Source organism: Cynoglossus semilaevis, unplaced genomic scaffold (genome assembly GCF_000523025.1).
Source record: "Cynoglossus semilaevis isolate Cse_v1.0 unplaced genomic scaffold, Cse_v1.0 scaffold1033, whole genome shotgun sequence".
NCBI lineage: Eukaryota > Metazoa > Chordata > Actinopteri > Pleuronectiformes > Cynoglossidae > Cynoglossus > Cynoglossus semilaevis.
Genome location: NW_007585109.1, coordinates 81,383 through 100,284, shown reverse-complemented (window position 1 = coordinate 100,284; position 18,902 = coordinate 81,383). Strand labels below are relative to the sequence as shown.

At 38.5% G+C, this 18,902-nt stretch overlaps 2 protein-coding genes across 3 annotated transcripts in view; both read left to right on the top strand.

Annotated features, from left to right (window-relative positions):
* nedd4a (NEDD4 E3 ubiquitin protein ligase a) overlaps positions 1-4,053 on the top strand; it is a 20,070-nt gene extending 16,017 nt beyond the window's left edge. The window contains 10 exon segments of the mRNA XM_025053521.1: positions 1-30; positions 132-202; positions 350-445; positions 529-602; positions 679-739; positions 829-888; positions 1,000-1,107; positions 1,213-1,309; positions 1,562-1,634; positions 2,135-4,053. The exon segment at positions 1-30 is cut by the window's left edge and continues 7 nt beyond it. Coding sequence (XP_024909289.1) covers positions 1-30; positions 132-202; positions 350-445; positions 529-602; positions 679-739; positions 829-888; positions 1,000-1,107; positions 1,213-1,309; positions 1,562-1,634; positions 2,135-2,237 — 773 coding nt within the window. The 3' untranslated portion in view covers positions 2,238-4,053.
* Positions 4,054-6,485: 2,432 nt separating this feature from the next.
* prtga (protogenin homolog a (Gallus gallus)) overlaps positions 6,486-18,902 on the top strand; it is a 21,922-nt gene continuing 9,505 nt past the window's right edge. For both annotated transcript variants that reach the window (XM_008336951.3, XM_025053531.1), the window contains exons 1-9: positions 6,486-6,746; positions 8,204-8,506; positions 14,890-15,034; positions 15,117-15,250; positions 15,482-15,778; positions 15,869-16,028; positions 16,389-16,636; positions 17,676-17,840; positions 18,369-18,674. In XM_008336951.3, the coding sequence (XP_008335173.1) occupies positions 6,680-6,746; positions 8,204-8,506; positions 14,890-15,034; positions 15,117-15,250; positions 15,482-15,778; positions 15,869-16,028; positions 16,389-16,636; positions 17,676-17,840; positions 18,369-18,674 (1,825 nt within the window). In that variant the 5' untranslated portion in view covers positions 6,486-6,679. The remainder of the gene's footprint in view (positions 6,747-8,203; positions 8,507-14,889; positions 15,035-15,116; positions 15,251-15,481; positions 15,779-15,868; positions 16,029-16,388; positions 16,637-17,675; positions 17,841-18,368; positions 18,675-18,902) is intronic.

Sequence of the window (18,902 nt, the reverse complement as noted above, 5' to 3'; positions counted from 1 at the left end):
TGGCTGTGTATCATGGAAAATTGCTGGATGGTGGGTAATGATGCATATTGCTACAAAACTGATTGGGTATTTAAATGTTAAGAGACAAAATAATGAAGTTAAAGATTTAAAATCTATTTATGTGTAAAAAGCCTTCTTCATTCGGCCGTTCTACAAGATGATGTTGCAGAAGCAGATCACACTGCAAGATATGGAGTCTGTTGTAAGTATATAGTTTATAGTGTGATTCAAATTCTAACAATGTTGTTGTAAACTTACTTTATGTGACAGTAATACGTTTTGGAGAATCCTTTTTTGTGGACTGCTGTTTTACAAATGCAAATGTATTTACCTGTGTTTCTTTTCCCAGGACAGTGAATATTTCAACTCCTTGAAGTGGATTTTGGAAAATGACCCAACAGACCTAGATTTGAGGTTTACCATTGATGAAGACTTGTTTGGACAGGTTTGCTTCACATCTCCACTTTATTAACTCTGTGATGTAATTTACTATGTTAATTAATAAAATACTCCCTTATTCCTGTTCAGACACACCAACATGAGCTGAAGCCAGATGGCGCTGACATCATCATCACTAATGAAAACAAGAAGGAATATATTCAGTAAGTAACCAAAGATTTCTTTTAAACTGTTTGACTGTTGAATTCTATGAATCTAACCTAAGGTTTAAAATCCCAGTCTGGTGATGCAGTGGAGGTTTGTGAACAGGATTCAAAAGCAGATGACTGCATTCAGAGAGGTAACAATTTTCCATTATGATAAAAATCTTTACAATTGTCAAACATTTGAATGTTAACTGAAATAATAACTGCACATGTCTTTTTTTAGGGATTCTTTGAGCTAATTCCACAAGATCTGATCAAAATCTTCGATGAGAACGAGCTGGAGGTGAGGTTATTTTTTTATTTTGTTAAATATTGTTAACTATTGATAACTATAAATATTGTTGTTGAGAAAAATAAATAATCACTCAAATCACTCCACTCTTTTCCATTAAAGTTGCTCATGTGTGGTCTGGGGGATGTGGATGTGAATGACTGGAAAGAGAACACCAAGTACAAGAACGGTTACTCCTCCAATCATGTGGTCATCCAGTGGTTTTGGAAAGTAAGACACAGTCTTTCAATCAAAAGATGGACTGATTGAAATGTTAATTGGAACTGTTTAACTGAAGTAACTTGATGACTTGTTTGTTTCTTCTGTATTTTGTAGACTGTGCTGCTGATGGATGCAGAAAAGCGAATTCGGCTTTTACAGTTTGTGACAGGAACATCCAGGGTCCCAATGAATGGCTTTGCCGAACTCTATGGTAAACTTATGTATCATACTTTAACTCACAGGACACATAGAAACAAGTATTTTTTCCTTCTGTTTAATACATGCAACTACTTGTGTAAATACTAAGGTAACAAAAGGAACCTCTGTCTCTTCACACTTTTGTCTCTTTACAGTAAAAACAGTTTTCATTTGGCCTGGGGCTTGTGTTTTTCCCCTTGTAATTGAATTCCATTTGAAATGTTGTTGTTTGTGTGCATTCTTATGTTTGGATTAAATGTTCCAGGGTCTAATGGACCACAGCTGTTCACTATTGAGCAGTGGGGAACACGTGATAAACTTCCTCGGGCCCACACATGGTAAGAACCTCACTGTTTTCAACATTTTTGCATAGCAACTCACAGCTTTGCTTCAGACTATTGATGTTTAAGTTCATGATAGTTAAATATATATTAAATATAAATAGTTAGTCCATGAAATGCTTTGACATTGGTGCCAACACTTTGAAACTACATTAACAGTAATTCCCATTTACTAGAGGTAGAGGATAAAGAACAAAGAAGTCAGATTTCTTTTGATGAATGGTACAGTTTTTCCCTTGCACTGATAGAAACACTTTAATAATGAATACTAGAGAAAAGGTCTCCCTAAAAAATAATACTAAACATCAAGTGAGACAACAAGCAATCTGTCTGTCTGAGGCCGGTCTAATGAAATATTGTTTCTCTGAAATCTTTTATGCATCTGCTCAACATTTTGACAATCTATGGTTGTTTTCGATCTTTGTATATAACTTCCGAAGAAGAAATGTGCAAAGACAGAAACAAATGTCCTCATTAACTTTTTTAATTTCTTCCAGCTTTAACCGGCTGGACCTTCCTCCTTATGAGTCTTTTGAGGAACTGAGGGAGAAACTTCTCATTGCCATTGAAAATGCACAAGGCTTTGATGGGGTGGACTGATATGATTGGTGTTAACATGCGGGACTGACATTACCCACCAAGCATCATCATGTGGTGTTGTTACTGACATAAGTGAGATGAGCATCAGACTCAGGTTTTAATTTGTCCACTGTGTGAAGAAAGTCAGTCACACAGCTGTCTGTTTGATCCTCTGTCCAGATACATGAAGAGAAAGGACAGACTCACTTGTGTGTTGTAATGTTTACAAATTAGATTTTTTTTTTTAATGTATGTTTCTTTAAGGGTAGTTACTTTTTATTCTGCTATATAATCATGTATTGTAGAGGATTCTTAAAATAAAAATATAATGTGAAAAAGATTAGAAAATCTTACTCTGTAAACATTAGTTCTATTTGGGCTAAATTGCCTCACAGACATTTAAATAATAGTTTCTCAATTAAGTGGCCTTTGAGATTCGATGAAACCTTCCTGCTTCACTAAAAAAACATTTACCTGAACACTGGAGGTTGATGTCAAGATGAAAAAGGGCATGTGCGTGACAAGAACCAGTTTCAGTCTCCTGTACATATCTCTCCAAAGTCACTGCTCACTAAATTGAAAAGTGTCACAGATTTTGAACAAAAAAAAATCATAGTATCAACTGGTAATTTGCCCAAATAAAACAGGTGTCAAGATGTTTTTCCCCTTTCGTTTAATTTCTTATTTATCATTAAATATAGAATATGTTTCATTCCACTATATGACAAACACTGATACAGTTATTTCTTAACATTGCACCTCACAAGTCTGTGTTTCATAAACTGTGCAGATTCTGTACAAATGTGATTGACAGCACTGTATTGAAGTAGATGAGGGTTAAAAAAAAGTGTTGCACCAAAACCAGGACCAGAGTGAAAGTCTAAACTGGAGAATGTTTGTATCTGTGAAATCCACAGATGAGGGGTGACAACATGGGGTGTTGAAACTCTGTGCATAAATGCAATGATTGAACTAACAATTAAAGATGCATTTCTCAGTGTCTGGATTTTACATGAATATATTGTACTCAAAACTTAAAGAGGAGGTTGTCGCTGCACCAGTTTTCATTCATGACATGTAGCTATCATAAGCTTTAAACTTGAGCAGTAAACTCATGTATATATTTTTTCACATTACCTTTCCTGGGCAGTTGCTTATAGAAATCTTTCTCTTTTTCTAATCCTGGCAGCCCAGTGCTCTGTTTTTAAGAGTGCAACTGTTATGTGTAAAGTTTGTGTACAAAATGCATAATCATTTTGTAAGGAAAACAATTTTTCTGAATGGTAAAGTGTGTTTTCACTGCCTGCCTTGTTTACGGGTGGTTTAAAGAAAAACACAAACTTGGGCTGTTGTCACTGACAGCACAGTTTTATACTTAAGGTTTTTATACTTTGAAGCACTTTGTTCCAATCCAAGAGTCTTACTTCTACAATCGAATCTTGGCCCGTGTCACCCGCAGACTGCTTTAACCACTCTTTAAAGTTGTGATCATTTGCTTCAAGTGCACATATATCTATGTTTACATGTGAGCATTGCTGAAAATAAGCACATTATCTCCTGTATGTCTTTTATGAATTTGAAAATCTGAGGCCTTCATTTGTATTACCTTGTTGAATCTGATCGATGAAGTACTGTTATGTCTGTGGTTCTGTATACAGATGAATGCTGAACAGATCAACACTTGATATGAAATTTGGTGTTAAAGAATTTAATACTAATGGATATTGGTGCAACAAAAGTAACAACAACAATATATTTTCAGCAATTAAATGTGAAGCTGTAAAATGAACTATCACACCCATTGGAATATGAATATAATAAAGCTGTTTTTAAAATATTTTATTGTCTTTACTGTTTACTTTCTCATATATTTATTTTATTCAACATGATATCACTCAAAACTAAATACAAAAATTGTGTATGTGTGAGCTTTAACGTGATAAATTAGTAATAAACACTCATTATATTAGATCAAACTCCCTTTTGTGTGTAACGTGGAGCCGATGTAGATCTAAGTAGTATTGAAGTCATCCAGCAGGAGGTGCTAAATAATGTTACTGGTAGGACTTCCCACAAGGTAAACTGCAACCAGTTCGTTAATGATTGTTGTATTTAATATATGAGGTAAGAAATACTCCAACACATTACCACTGCTGTAGCTAAATCCTCAACACCAACAGTAGAACTGACATGCAATTGGCATGTCAACTATCAGATATCATCAGACAAAAACCATAGTACATATTAAGTGTTAGTAGGACGTATTAAGCAGTCCTGAATCTCTAATCACTCACTGACATGTGCAGTTGATGTAGAATTAATGTTGCAGGTGATGGTGGTTGTAGTTACATGGCCAGGCTCTTTTGTGCCCTCTAACCTAGAGTAAATCCTATACTTACTAAAAAAATTCTCCAGGCTTTTAACATGGCCACATGTGGAAAAGACCTATCACTATCTTTGCAGTTAGAGCTCTGTGTACATTTCAGATGAATGGCCACAGTCCTCATTTCTAAAGCTTCCCCCGTTGTGTGACTCTAGATCCCCCTTCTGTCCATGCAGGTCAGGGGAAAGGTCACACACAATTCAAACCGGCCTTTTGGACACTGGTGGGGTCATAGGGGGTGGGCATATGTGGAAACAGGAAGGGGCGGGCATCGGCCAATGGCAGGGCTCCTTTGAAAAGTTGGCTCCCCTTTACGCACAGCCTTACCAACATTCATAACCTGATAATGACTTTTACTACATTGATCTGGCCTTAAAGCTTGACCTGAGTTCACATGCCCGCTGACCATCACCCCCACCCACCAACTGTCCCATATTGGCAGCTGCCAATACTGAATTCTTGATTAATTAAACACCCTGGGGAGAGGTTTGCTGGGCATAAATGAGGCCAGGCTCTTAGTTTCTCACGGGGAGAGGTTTGCTGGGCATAAATGAGGTCAGGCTCTTAGTTTCTAGTATTGCAGAAGGGAGATGGGATGGAGTCTAATCTGAGCCTGTGGTCACTCTTTACATTATGTAGTACAGTTACTGTAAATTGAATGCACCAACAAAATAGGCTAGTAAATGTTTCCATGTTTCCCAAAAACTGGGTCATCTCGCATCATGTTTTACCAGGAGTTTACGAATAATGTCTATTGACTTGGTTTGTGTTTGTGGAACACTGGTTTACACCACCTAATAATATATGCAGTGTACTGTATATACTGTATTTCATCGATGGGTTTGTGAGATGACTCATAACTGTTTTATTCCTTACACAACTTGAAGAGTGAATAAATGCTAATGTCACTTATCTCATCTTTAACCTATAGTTAAAGACACAAAGGTAACCCAAGAAAAACATCATAATTATTCTGATTTTATCAACACTCGTGAAGATTTCTCAGTGCCCTTAGAAGCTTTTCACATATTTGATCACAGCTGGGTTCTGGTCAGGCTGCTGAATAAAGGTGTGGGGGTTGAGCTTTCTCCACAGTGGGTGATGGACATCAGATCAATATCGACATTGACACGGCAGCTGTCTTATTCCTATCAATGCTTCCTTGTAATTGCAGAGCCCTCTCTTTAAAAACAAGAGACAAACTCATTTACATTTACATCTTTTTCTTCTCACAGGGTCTGTAGAGACGGCTGTTGTGCAGTTAGTCCCTGATATTGAGGGCTCTGCCCTCATCAATACAGCTTCAGTTGTATTGATAAGAAAAAGCGAAAGGTTCTTGGTACTGCATGTAAGGTGACAGTATCAGAGTGCTCCATTACCTGTGTTACAAGACCTACAAGGCATTCACTATAGATCAGCTGGGGTTTTGTTGTCAGGCCCACATTTAACAGAAAAGTACTTGATAACTAGAAAAACCATAATAAAAAAAGACAATTCTTGTTTAAATGCAAAAGCTCTAACCACTCTCACACTGTGTCGTCCAATCTACAAATGGCTAAGGAAAAATCGACAAATTAATGTAAAGATATACATAAATGCAGCAACATAGTTAAATTACCATTACGCTTTGGCAGTATTGAAAGTTGTGGGGCCAATTGAAAGTTGGCCCCACAAAGTAAATACTAAGTTGTAATAACGATAGTCGAAACAGCAAGAAAAAATTCTATTCTATTCTATTTTCTGTCATTTAATTTAAACTTATAGTCCAACATAAGGATAAATGTAAAGCAGAATCAATAAGCGGTTTGATTCCTGTTCTATGTGAAACGTACCGCCAGAGGGCGCTTTGTTGGAGTTTTTTCCATAGTGATCGAGTGAGTGACCATCCTAGCGTCCCAGAGGAGGGAAACTCTCTCTCTCTCTCTCTCGTTCTCTCTCTCTCTCTCTCTTTCTCTCTCTGTGACTCTGTGTGGTCAGTGGTCAGTCAGTCGTAGCCTAGCTCACCAGAAGGAAACAACCATGAGAGAGAGTACCTGCTAGCATGCTGCACGGACAATTGAAAACATTTAAACTCATGTAAATGGTTTATGTGAAGATGAAATCACACCAGCGTCTGCTGCTCATCACGGTTTTTCTCCCACTCTCAGGTAAGAACTCTCTATCTCTCTCTCTCTCTCTCTCTCTCTCGTAACTGGCATTTCTTTAGAGACTGAACTTAGAACCAACTCGGATCCTGGGTTCGTGAGGCTGTCTCTGTCAGGACGCATTTTTAGGCTTGTCTGTCGCGCAAATGCACAGAAATGGCTAATAAAAATCCCCGTGTATATATGTTTTAAATATTTCAGGTCGTAGTAAAATTTAAAAAAAAAAAACGTGGACATTAGATTAGACATGCCCAAACGTGTGTATGTAATACATTTGTTATGGGTTGTAACGGCTGTTTTTAAATTTCTGAAGTAACTTTTACGTCCCTCAACTGAGTTTGTATATTAAAAGTAATGAATTAAGCTGTAGTCCTTTTGAGTTTTAAATGATCTCTGTTGTTGCTCTTTGGCTCGGACTGCAACAAAAAGTTCGTTGTATGCAAATACAATTACAAATAAAGAACCATTGAACATTAAATGCTAAATATGTTTAGTATAATTGTATCTTCTTTGGGTTTTTGATAGGATACAATTCAGCAGTTGTGGGACTTATATAGACTGACTTTAACCACAACTTTCAGTCGACAAGTTAATAACTAAGCGACTAAAAATTGCTCAAAGCTGCTTTTATTATTTATATTCTTATCTTCTGAAAAAACATTGTCAACCAATAACATTAGCAAACATTAGTAAATAAAAATAGTTTGTAAACATATTACTTATGATAAATAAGTGTGAGTTTAGACCACATCAACAACTGTCATTAAACTTGGAGACATTACATCAGGCTGTTAATGGGTATAATAGAATGGTTTGTGTTTGTATCATCATCATTAAGTTAAAGTGGAAGCAAAAAACAACCCCTCCATTTTGTTGCCATTTAATTTATCTGGTAATTGGTCATTAAAACATCAAAGAAATCAGACAGTGCCTAATGACCCAGGCGTTTGATGGCTTTAATGAACTTTTGGTCATTCTTGCTGAGCTTCAGGGTTCAGGGTTTTTTGTGTAAACCACAGGGACTAATTTGGTCTTGAATTTCATCCTGTGGCTTTATGAGGTATAAGTAAGTGGATTAACGTGAAGCAGAAAGTCTTTATGGAGCTGTAGAGGAATTACTGTTGGGGACAGTAGACCTGCTGGAGCAACTCTAGGCCTGTCAAATGTATTAGTTGACCTTACAAGAGCATTCTAATCTGTGGCACTCATGAATTTAACCATCACCCTGTGCATTGATGACATGTATCCACAGGAATTTCCAGCAGCAGTCTCTAATAAGTGCCACTTCTAGAGAGAAAAGCACACAGACCGCTTTAACCCTTGCCTTTTAAATCTTTTTAAGCCACTTCTGTGTAAATGCTTTAAAATATTTATTGGGCTCCTGACAGTGCCCTGCTTTTGTGCCCTGACAGAAGGCCCCATTCTGATAACTTCCTTTGTTTTACCCTCTTTTTCTGCAGGTGTTTTATGTTTTAGTGAGTTATTTTTCATCAAGGAGCCCCATGATGTCACGGTCATGCGGAAAGAAGCTGTTATTTTGGACTGCCAGGCGCATGGCGAGGCACCCATAGACGTCAGATGGCTGAAAAATGGAGTTAAGGTGATGGAGAATGAACGGGTGTATCTTCTCTCCAACGGCTCCCTTTTTATTTCCGAGGTGGAGAGCAGACGAGCAGACAAATCAGATGAAGGGTCGTATCAGTGCCTTGCTCAGAACAAGTATGGATCAATTCTGAGCCAGAAAGCCCGTCTTACAATCGCAAGTGAGTATCATGCTGGAATCACACTGGGAACCTTACAGCTCAGGTGGTGTAATGTGATGTAATAGAGATGGAAGTAAATCTCTACTTGTGTGTCTCCTCCTTGGCATCATATTACTTCTAATATCATTGCCAATTATATATATATATATATATGTGTGTGTGTGTGTGTGTGTGCATAATTAATCTTCCTCTTTTGCTATTTTACAATTGAGGCAGCTTTGGTGGTGTAGCGAGAGGCAAAACAAAGTCTTTAAATGTGAAGCCATAAAAGGATACTGTTTGGTAGGGGAATATGTCCATTGGTGTGCTAATGAAGGGGCAGTGGATTTGAAAGGTTAGGAGCTGTCCAGGATATGTCTCTTCAGTGCAAAAGAGCAGATGACCCCATTCACAGGCCAGGGCTTTCAAGTTATTGCACCCTGATCGCTTGAGGAATTGTTCTTTTGGAATTCTTTTTCCTGCAGCACTGTGCGAGTTGGCCTCGAATTTTAGGGGGGGAGTAGTGAAGCTTCAGGCAGAGTTGGTCTTTTGGGACCAAAAAACCCCTCCTCCTTCTCCTTATTCTCCTTCACTGCTTCCTCCTACCCTACAGGCCATGCATCTTGCTGCAGAATACATGGTAACTTTTTTAACACGGGCAATGCATTCACATCTGTCCCAAAGTAGGATTTTACAACTTGTTGTTGTTATATAAAAATATTGTTTCAGTTTCAGCACATTTTTATTTTAATTTAATTGATTTTCAAAAGACACTTCTTTAATTCTAAATGTCACCCTATGAAATATCTGTTAATATATAATATAATATATAGCTATATATAATAGCTTTGGCTTGATGACATTTCATGTGGAATATTATTGCATTTTTTATGTGTCATATTAGTAACTTAATTTATAACTGGATGTTGCCTCCAATATAACTTTTTGGAAGTGGAAAGCAAATTGACTTTCTTGTATAAGCTGAGTGATTTAGCGGTTTTACATGAGGTAGGAGGTGTTAAATGCTGCCAAGGTTTACTAGTTTGTTTTAAAATGACACTTGGACATGCTTGAGGGTCTATCTGGAAGCTCATAAAATTTACACATACCTGGGAAAAGGTCCGTTGTAGGACACAGAAGTAGCAGTTGGGGTTGTTGCAAGAGGTGTGCACACACACACACACACACACACACACACACACACACACAAATGTGAAATGCTGTTTCCCAGTACCAGTACTTAGTGTCTAAATGACCAAAGTTTATTGCAGGCCTTACCAGGTCACAAGGAGCAGGAAGCCTCGCACACAATTGTTTTCTGCCCTGGTGAAAGAGTGAAAAGCTTTTCACTCAGGCTGTTTTTGTCCACACAGCCCCTTCCCTTGTTCCCCTCACCCTCACCTTCTCCTTGGTCAGGAAAGAAAAGAGTTGTCTTGGTGGCAGTTGCTTGTCCTGGTGTCAGTGATTTCTATGGCCAAACCAGTTCCCTCGAGCAGTTATAGTTAAAGTTTACAGGTTGATGCTTAAGACACATTTTGGAGAAAAAAACAGCTTTGAGTCCTAACTAATGAGGGTCTCTCTTTTATCAATTACAGTACCTTGATTTAGTTGGAGATGTCAGATGTGTGTTTGTTCATTCAACAGTTAATCTAATACAAATCCTCAATTTTTGTGAAGCTTTTAAATTGCAGTTGAATTGTATATGTTGGTACCACATTTGTCTCCCAGGGATGTTTTTTGTCTTGAAAAAAGGGAAAAAAATGACTGTTGAAAAGAGTCAGAACTAACATCTAAATATTTGTTGTTCTTAGACTATACTTATGAATAGTGTGTTCAATTTCTCCCTGTAAATCCTCCTTAATGTAGTAAATTGGTATCATCACGGGGATGTTTATAGCTCCAGGAGAGGAAATGCCAACAGTATGGGCTCCTTTCATTTAATAAAGTAGCTTCTGCAGTACTGTACTATTGAGAATATATTCATTATGTCCATCTTTATTTTAATGTTAAACAACACAAGTATAGCAAGTTTATGGTAATACAGTGCAGATACATATTCTCTTTGTACTTGTATGTATTAGCTTCATTTACCAATGCATGTGAACAGACAGGATGATTACAGAGCTTGTTTATCATGTTTTCTTTTTTTTTGTTTGTTTGTTTGTACATGATGTTGGCAACTTACCTGTAGCCCAGCTCCGATGTTCTACCACACAAACACAGCATTCTGCCACTGACAGCTACATTTCTGCTGACTGAATGTTGATAACACTTGTCAATTCCACTTGCAAAAACCAAAGACACAAGTTTCATATCAGCCAAGAGACATGCACTTCCTGTCTGATGACAGGGTTTGAACAGTGAATTACTGTATGTGGCATTATAATTCCAAAAGATTCCTAATACTGTATGTGGCATTATAATTCCAAAAGAACTAACAGAAACTAAAACTAACAGATTGCTGGTACACTCTCAATTAAAACATTTGATTCAATCATTTAAATATTTAAGAATCATTGAAAAATATTTGCATATATTTTGCAGTGAAAATGGAAATTAAGTATTTAACATATGGGTTGTGTTGACACATGGTCAGTTCAGGGCCTGCCTTATTTTAGGTTCTCAAGGAATCTGTCACACTTGCAGCAGCTTGGTACAATAAGAAACACCAATAGTAAAAAGTAAACCTTTCACGGTGTGTGTGCTGTGATTGAATTAAACGCCCTAGAGTGAGACAGCTCAAAGCCAGGAATCTTGTTTTTCTCCTCTGCTGGACACGAAAGGTTACCATGGTTCCCCTGAACAGCAGGCCAAAAGGTCAAAGGTTTCTCTAAATTGTTCAATAGATGGACTTCAGTGTAGCCCGTGTCTAGTGCTATCAGTTGTGGCAGTAGCCCTGAGTGTTTTTAGCACTGCTATAATTTCTGCTTTCTTGCATTATCGTCACCAAATGTTCTATTTGACCGTTATATTACCATTAAATTGAAAAACATTATTACTCTAACTGATTACTTAACTTTTTTGTTTTGATCTGAAGATTAGAGACAATGAGGCCACTGTGTGAGGTGAGTGGTGAGTTGCTGTTGAATGATTGGAAAACTTTGTATTAGAGATAAGGTACTGGAGGAGGGGACAAATGCTCCTTCCAACTCTACCCCCGCCCCAAACACCCGGTCAACACTTTGAGAGGTCACCCAGCTCATGGGAATAGTTCTTTGTTTGGCCAGAGCAGTGGTCAGTTCACTATCCTGCAACCTGTGTGGAGTAGCAGCCCATCTGACAACCAGCTAGTGATTGATTTGTGGCCTCTTTCAGCTTTGCATTCTTCTCCTCCTTGTTGCTTATCAGCCTTCTTTACCCCTGAGCTGTTTATTAATCTTAAATCTTAGATTTTTTAAAAATACCTACTATAATTTAAGTATCATTTAAACCAGTTTTGGTAGAACAATTCTTGTATTACATAAATATTTTCCATCAGTACGGGATAATCTTCTGGACTTTCATGGGTCACCTGACAAATGACCATAAATTGAATGCGCTGCCTGCAGGATCAAGGGAGGGATCAATTTTAATGCCTACCTTAGCAAACAGCACCTTAGGGATGGGATGATTTAAAGATGGTTGTGGGACAATAGTTCCATCCACACAGCTTTTGGCTGAACACACTGCCATGCACCATGTTAAAGCCAGGTTATGTTGAATGTGATATATTTTCATGCAAAAGCATACACCTATTATTTAAATAAAAAGAACAATGTTAAACATAGGACTATTTGCTGTATAAACATCAATGTATTTAATCTTTCAGCCAAACATCAGCTCCAAAACCAGTTTTCAGTTGTGGTAGCTCACAACAAAAAAACATAGATGTTTTAGGTGTCGTCGCTCATCTTTGTTGTTTCTCTGGCTCAGGAACTGACCATAGTAACTGGAGGAGCGAGGCTCAACTAATTCTTGGCATTTGTAAGGAAACCTTTGTTTGGGCCTGACCTGTCCACTGACCTTCAGTTTGCCGAGCTGCTGGTATCAGTATGCCCATCTGTTACAAGCTAGAGGAACTCACTTTTGGTTTAGGTGTTTTTATGAATTGAAAGTCACTTTCAGTGACTCACTGATGAAGGATGCTACAATGTTAATACACATTAAAAGCCAAACAAGAAAGAAGACGCTTGCAGCTGAAGTGGCTAACATAACTTACACTGTTCTCACTGTGAGCTTTGATTTCATGATGTCAACGACAGAGCAGTGAATGTTATTCGCTAGCACTGTTAGAAACATTTGGGAGATAATGTGAGAGACTCTCTAAGTTCACGGGGCAGCAGTGCTGTTTTTGGGTGGTCATGCAGAGCTCTTCCTGAGCTTCTGTTCAGGATTTGCGGAGGTCAGAAGTAAAGGGCGACACAAGGAGGGGGAGAGCAGATGGTCAGAACAGTTCCTTCGTGCTTTTGGGGAAAAGGTTGAGGTGTTTATAATGTGTTAGCCTGTCCAGATAACCTGTAAATATAAACCATGCCTTTCCAAATGTATGTGTAAATTCAGCAACAGTCTTTTACTAAATTATGACATTGTTTCCCATTTTAAGCAGCTAATTATTACAATATACAATATTAGAATGTTATTAAAATATTACAAGCAGAATTAGTAACTGTATACTAACACACTGCTCCACACTGATTAAAGGTCCAATGGCAAATATCATCACAGAGTAGAAGGTCAGCTGTCTAATTTCAGCCAGCAGCGATCTGGCCATTGCAGTTATGGATTTTCACCTTTTTTAGTAATTAATCAATAATCAATAATTATACCACAGTTTGTCAATCCAGCATTATTTGACTAAATGGAAAAGCAAAGCAAGGGAGGCAAGGGATCATTGCTGCTCATCTCTCTGATGCCCTGCAGTCACATCACCCCAGCATGGAATGGTTTTTATTACACACTCCCTGTTAACCCCGGTTCGGTGTGTGTGTGTGTGTGTGTGTGTTTTGCTAAACATAGTTTTGTTTGCTTGCTTGCTGCGTTATCCTGTCTGTTCTTTTTTTTAGTGCATGCAATTTGCATAATTTGGTGTAAATGGATAATGACACCAGGGTTCTAAATATAAACATCACATTTGTAACATTCTACAAGACCACCCAAACATACCTACAGGAGATGGTTAGTTAGCTGTGAGTTAGTGCTCCAAGTAAGCCTTACTAATTTTGTTAAATAACCTTCTGGTTTTGACTAAATAATATGCAAATAAAACATACATTTTATTTCTGGGGAACAGGGGGCACTAGTTTCCATATCCGCTCCTGATGACACCACTTCCTCATAAACACCACTGTGCATCTATGACAGGACAGCAAAGATTTCCACCACAGCAGAATGGTGTGTGTGTCAGGATGTTCAATTGTTCAGATGTGTTCTGATCAGTTAAACAGCTCAAATGATTTTCCTTTGTATGCATTCAACTTTGTTGTTGTTGGTTTCTGTAACTAACACAGACAGGGTTAAAACACAGTTGTCGTAGAGGTATTACATTGAAGAAATTATTTTTGGTTGAACACAATGTTTTACTGCTTTATTCTTCTGGAGTTTGTGAAACCTTGTTGAAGTTGATTTTTCTAATTTTATTAGAAATTATTTTCAGTTATTCTTTTTCTGGCGTGTGTACTTTTAGTTTTCTCTCTACCAGAAAAGCAGCTCCATTGATTTCTTTCATCCAGTGATTGATCTCAGGCTTTTTCTAGGTTTTGAGTCCAGCACAGGGGGATGGGGCATCAGTGTATGACCTTTATAGCCCTACAGCTCCCACTGTCTCACTGTGAACCACTTTCAACCTAGGCAGATATTAACAGAAAGTGTGGAAAAACTCTTATCATGCAATCAAACAATGCAGTCCACTTCTTTGCCTGTTTCTTCATCTATAAAAGACTATGTTGTTCATGCAGTACCTGATTTGTTCAGTAATGTCAGCTAGTGGTTGACAACAGCTCAGTTTCAAGGAAACCTTATCCACGCAGGATGTAGCTGTTCCACTCCAGTCATCACCTTCTCGTGGCACTCAGCAGGTCTGCAGCTCTGTAATAGGCATCTCTGTTTTCGAAATGCACTGGATTGGAGGCTGGAAAGATGTTCACAAAATGTGTTTATAATAAACCATTTAAAGTGACACCTTTTTGCACCTCAAGGAAGTTTTTCCTAAATATTAGTAGCCCCAAAACTCTGATAACAATCACATAAATGTTCTTTCACCTGTAATGAGTGTTTAGCCTAATAAAAGCTATAGCTGAAGCTATTGACACATTTACTGTTCTGAATTTTGTACTATTTTGTACTGTGTATTGCAACACACTGGAGACATAAAAACTGACTTTAGTAAGTGTTTATCAAAAAATTTAATTTTTCTGATTTACCTGCAGGTATTTCCTCTTTTGCAATCCAGCCGACATCCATAGTGGTGACTGAAGGCTCAGTAGCCAGGTTTTCCTGTAAAGTCACTGCCCATCCTCCTCCCATCATCACTTGGGAGCTCAATCGAGTCACATTACCCTTGGCCACTGAACGGTATGCTTCTACCTTAACTTTTGGACATTGATTATGAATTATTTTGTATTACTTACTCACTTACTTTTATTTTATAAACCAGAATCACCGTTCTGCCCAGTGGAGTTCTTCAGATACAGGGAGTTCAGCGGGGTGATGCTGGAAATTACCGCTGCATTGCCACTAACATTGCCAGCCGACGCAGAAGCACAGAGGCCACTTTAACTGTCACACCAGGTATTTCACCAACCTCTGCTTCATCCATTGTCTGCTGTAAACTTGGAGGGATTAATAAAGTTCAGTCTAATCTAATCTTAAAAGTGGAGTTAGCTGGAGACTGGTAAGGTAAACCGTGCTGCATGCTATCATGTTCTTAATAAAACAAATTATAAAATATATACATTTTTGGAAAAATCCTATATAATTATAAAAAATAAATAATTTGCATTGATTTCATTTTCTCTGCAGCCCCCAACCCCCTTCTTCCACACAGGCCACGCATCATTGCTGGGCCACAGAACATTTCAGTGTCCCTGCACCACAGTGCCATTCTTGAGTGCATGGCCACAGGCAAACCCCGGCCCATCATCTCCTGGAGCCGAGCAGACAGCAAGTCTATTGACGTTTACAACACTAAAGTGTTAGGAAACGGCAACCTCATCATCTCAGACATCAAACCCCAACATGGCGGAGTTTATATGTGCAGAGCCACCACACCGGGTACTCGCAACTACACGGTTGCCTCTGCCAACATCACTGTGTTAGGTAAAGATACTCAAGATGCAAATGTTCTTTGGCTGTATGGATTCTTTAGTCAAAAGTGTAAACATATGTTACAAATGTGTTCTTTCAAAGCTCCCCCCTCTCTGGTGGAGTGGCCGGAGAGTCTGACCCGTCCACGTGCAGGCACAGCCCGCTTTGTGTGCCAGGCTGAAGGAGTTCCAACACCTCAAATCACATGGCTCAAAAATGGCGAAAAGGTTCACTCAAATGGTCGAATCAAGATGTACAACAGGTATAATCACTTTTTTTATGTTTATCAAGTTATTTCTATTATCTGGTAAATCCAAAAAAATTGCGTTGTCTTTGCAGAGACAATTAACATGAACGCTAACTCCTTTAATCATCTGACACTCATTTAGCAGTCTTTGTGGGCTAGTTCAAAACTGTTTGAATAAATATTTAACTACTGTCCCCCACAGTAGAAAGGAAACTAAATAATTCAGAGATGTGCAAATGGGTTTTAGTGGCTTTAGTTTGTCTCTGTTCCTTATTCAACCATCAGTGCTTGTTAAAGGTAATCATGGGGGAAAAACACACCAGTTAAGGAGGCTCAGGGTGAAGACTTTTGTGTTTGTGGTTGTTTCTCCTTCAGCAAACTGGTCATCAACCAGATCATACCAGAAGATGATGCCATTTATCAGTGCCAGGCAGAGAATGAGCTGGGATCAGTGCTGTCTATGGCAAGACTTATTGTGGTGATGTCAGAGGATCGACCAAGTGCACCAAGGAATATCCATGCTGACACCGTGTCAAGCACTGCCATTCTTCTGACTTGGGAGAGGCCTCTTTATAACTCTGATAAAGTTATTGCTTATTCTGTGCACTACATGAAAGCTGAAGGTGAGCAATATGTACAAAACCCCTAGATCTTAAAGGGAAACTGTTTCTACAGTATAATGTGTGGTCATTTCTGTGTGGTTCTTTTATTTTTGCTAGCATGAATAAGGCACCCATAGACCTGGAGCCTGTGGACTTTCAGGAAACAGTGTTCTTTTCTTTGAGTTACTAAGATGCATATAAAACCCATATACCAAAGGCACAAGGGTTCTACAGTGGCAGCAGAGAAGCTTGAATGTCTCTCAACTACTTTGGGAACATTTGCTACTGACAGGAGTCACATCTAAACAATACGAGATTTCCAGAAAGAAAACTTTGGGGTTCATAGTACTCTGCATTCAAGTTTTGCAATTCATTATAGACTATTGACTTCCATCGGGGAGGTGGGGTCCACAAAATAACCCTATAAAACACCTGCTCTACTTGGTTGGAAATAAAAAGTCTGAATGAAAAAGAACGGGTTGAATAAGTTTACTTTCTGTGTGTTATTCATGATCAAGCAGTGCATGTCAAGGATTTCCTTCACTTAATTTAACAAGCTCTTATGCCTGTAGACAAAAAGTGACTATTGACTTTGACGGAGTGTCTGGCAGTACACTCTTCACCTGATGCTGGAGACTGGGAGGTTTGGGAATGAATGGAGCCCCTAACAAAAGGACAAACTAATTAGGGCTCGAATAAGGATTGTCCATAAGAGAACATTTTCTGTAGAAGAGCAAGAATTAGGAACAAATGAACTGTTCATTGACTGAAAAAGCATGTTTCTCTTTGACATTACACAGAAAATGAAAAGAAAAGCAAAATGTATAACATATCTTATCTTAAGTGTAAGAAAGATGAAGTCTAAACAAGGCAATAGATACGACCAGGTTTATTTGCTGGCAAAACCATAACAAATGTTTTAGAAGCAACTTTTAAACTACATTTTAAAGGAATAATATTAAATATCATTCTCATTGAGGGGACATGTTTGTGCTGCTTGATTTATTGAAAGTGAATGATCATTTATAAATTTGTTTTTTGCATGTTGTTATCTGTGCAGGATTAAACAATGAAGAATATCAAATTGTCATTGGAAATGATACAACTCGCTACATTATTGATGACCTGGAGCCGGCTCACAATTACACCTTCTATGTTGTGGCCTACATGCCCATGGGAGCCAGTCGAATGTCGGACCATGTGTTTCAGCAGACGCTGGAAGATGGTGAGGAACACCAGTCTTAACAGTGATCTTTAAAAAATCATTGGTTCCAACAGTAGAACACAAAGTACAAATTCTATTCTTAATTCTTGACTGTTCTTAATAGTCTTTGGGGTTTGTTTACAAGATGTTTTACCTGCAGTGAACTGGGTGTCATGTTGACATAAGAATCAAATTTGTTTGCACAGTGTGTACCACTTTCTTGTGTGTGTGTGTGTGTGTGTGTGTGTGTGTGTCTGCATGTGTTAATACACTGTCTGTATGTGTTTGGCCTTCAGGTCAAAGGCTGACACTTGTCTGTTCTACATGACTGCAGTTATTTAATGGCATTACTTAGGCTTGTGTACTTTGAGGACCAGCCTGAGGATTTAGCAGATCATTTATACAGTTGCTGTCACATAGCTGCAGTGTTCAGCAGAGTCAGTGTGCATTCAGATTTATGTAGATGTATTTACCAGAAAAGCATGGATGTCACAGATTTATAATTGAAACATCTCCCCCAGTCTTATTAATCCTTTCTTTTTTCTCCAGTTCCACTTCGTGCCCCTGAAATCAGCCTCACTAGTCGCAGCCCGACAGACATCCAAGTTTCATGGCAGCCTCTTCCAGACAAGCTGAGTCGTGGCCGAGTTTCTGGCTATCGATTGTCCTATCGCACCAGTGCTGAAAGTACGGTTTCACAGATAGAGCTGACTGGAGAGAAGACCAACTATCTCCTGGAAAACCTGCAGCCTGATATGATCTACCTCTTGCGCATTGTTGCTGCCACCAGTGTCGGGTGGGGTGAGCAGTCTGCCTGGACATCTCACAGGACTCCAAAGGCATCCAGTGCACGAGGTACAACATTAGAAAGAATTGCCCTGATGATTTATGTACCCAGAGTGATTTAGGCCTTTTTCGCAAAATCTACAAAAGGAAGAAATATACACACTCTGAAATCCTGAGTTTAAACAGACTGGCTAAGTGAAGCCCTTGCTCTAATAATCTTGTTAAGTCTTTGCATTTGTTACTCAGTAACCTTTGCCTTCCACTGTCAGTAACACTGGAAGGGGCTTCAGTCATGGG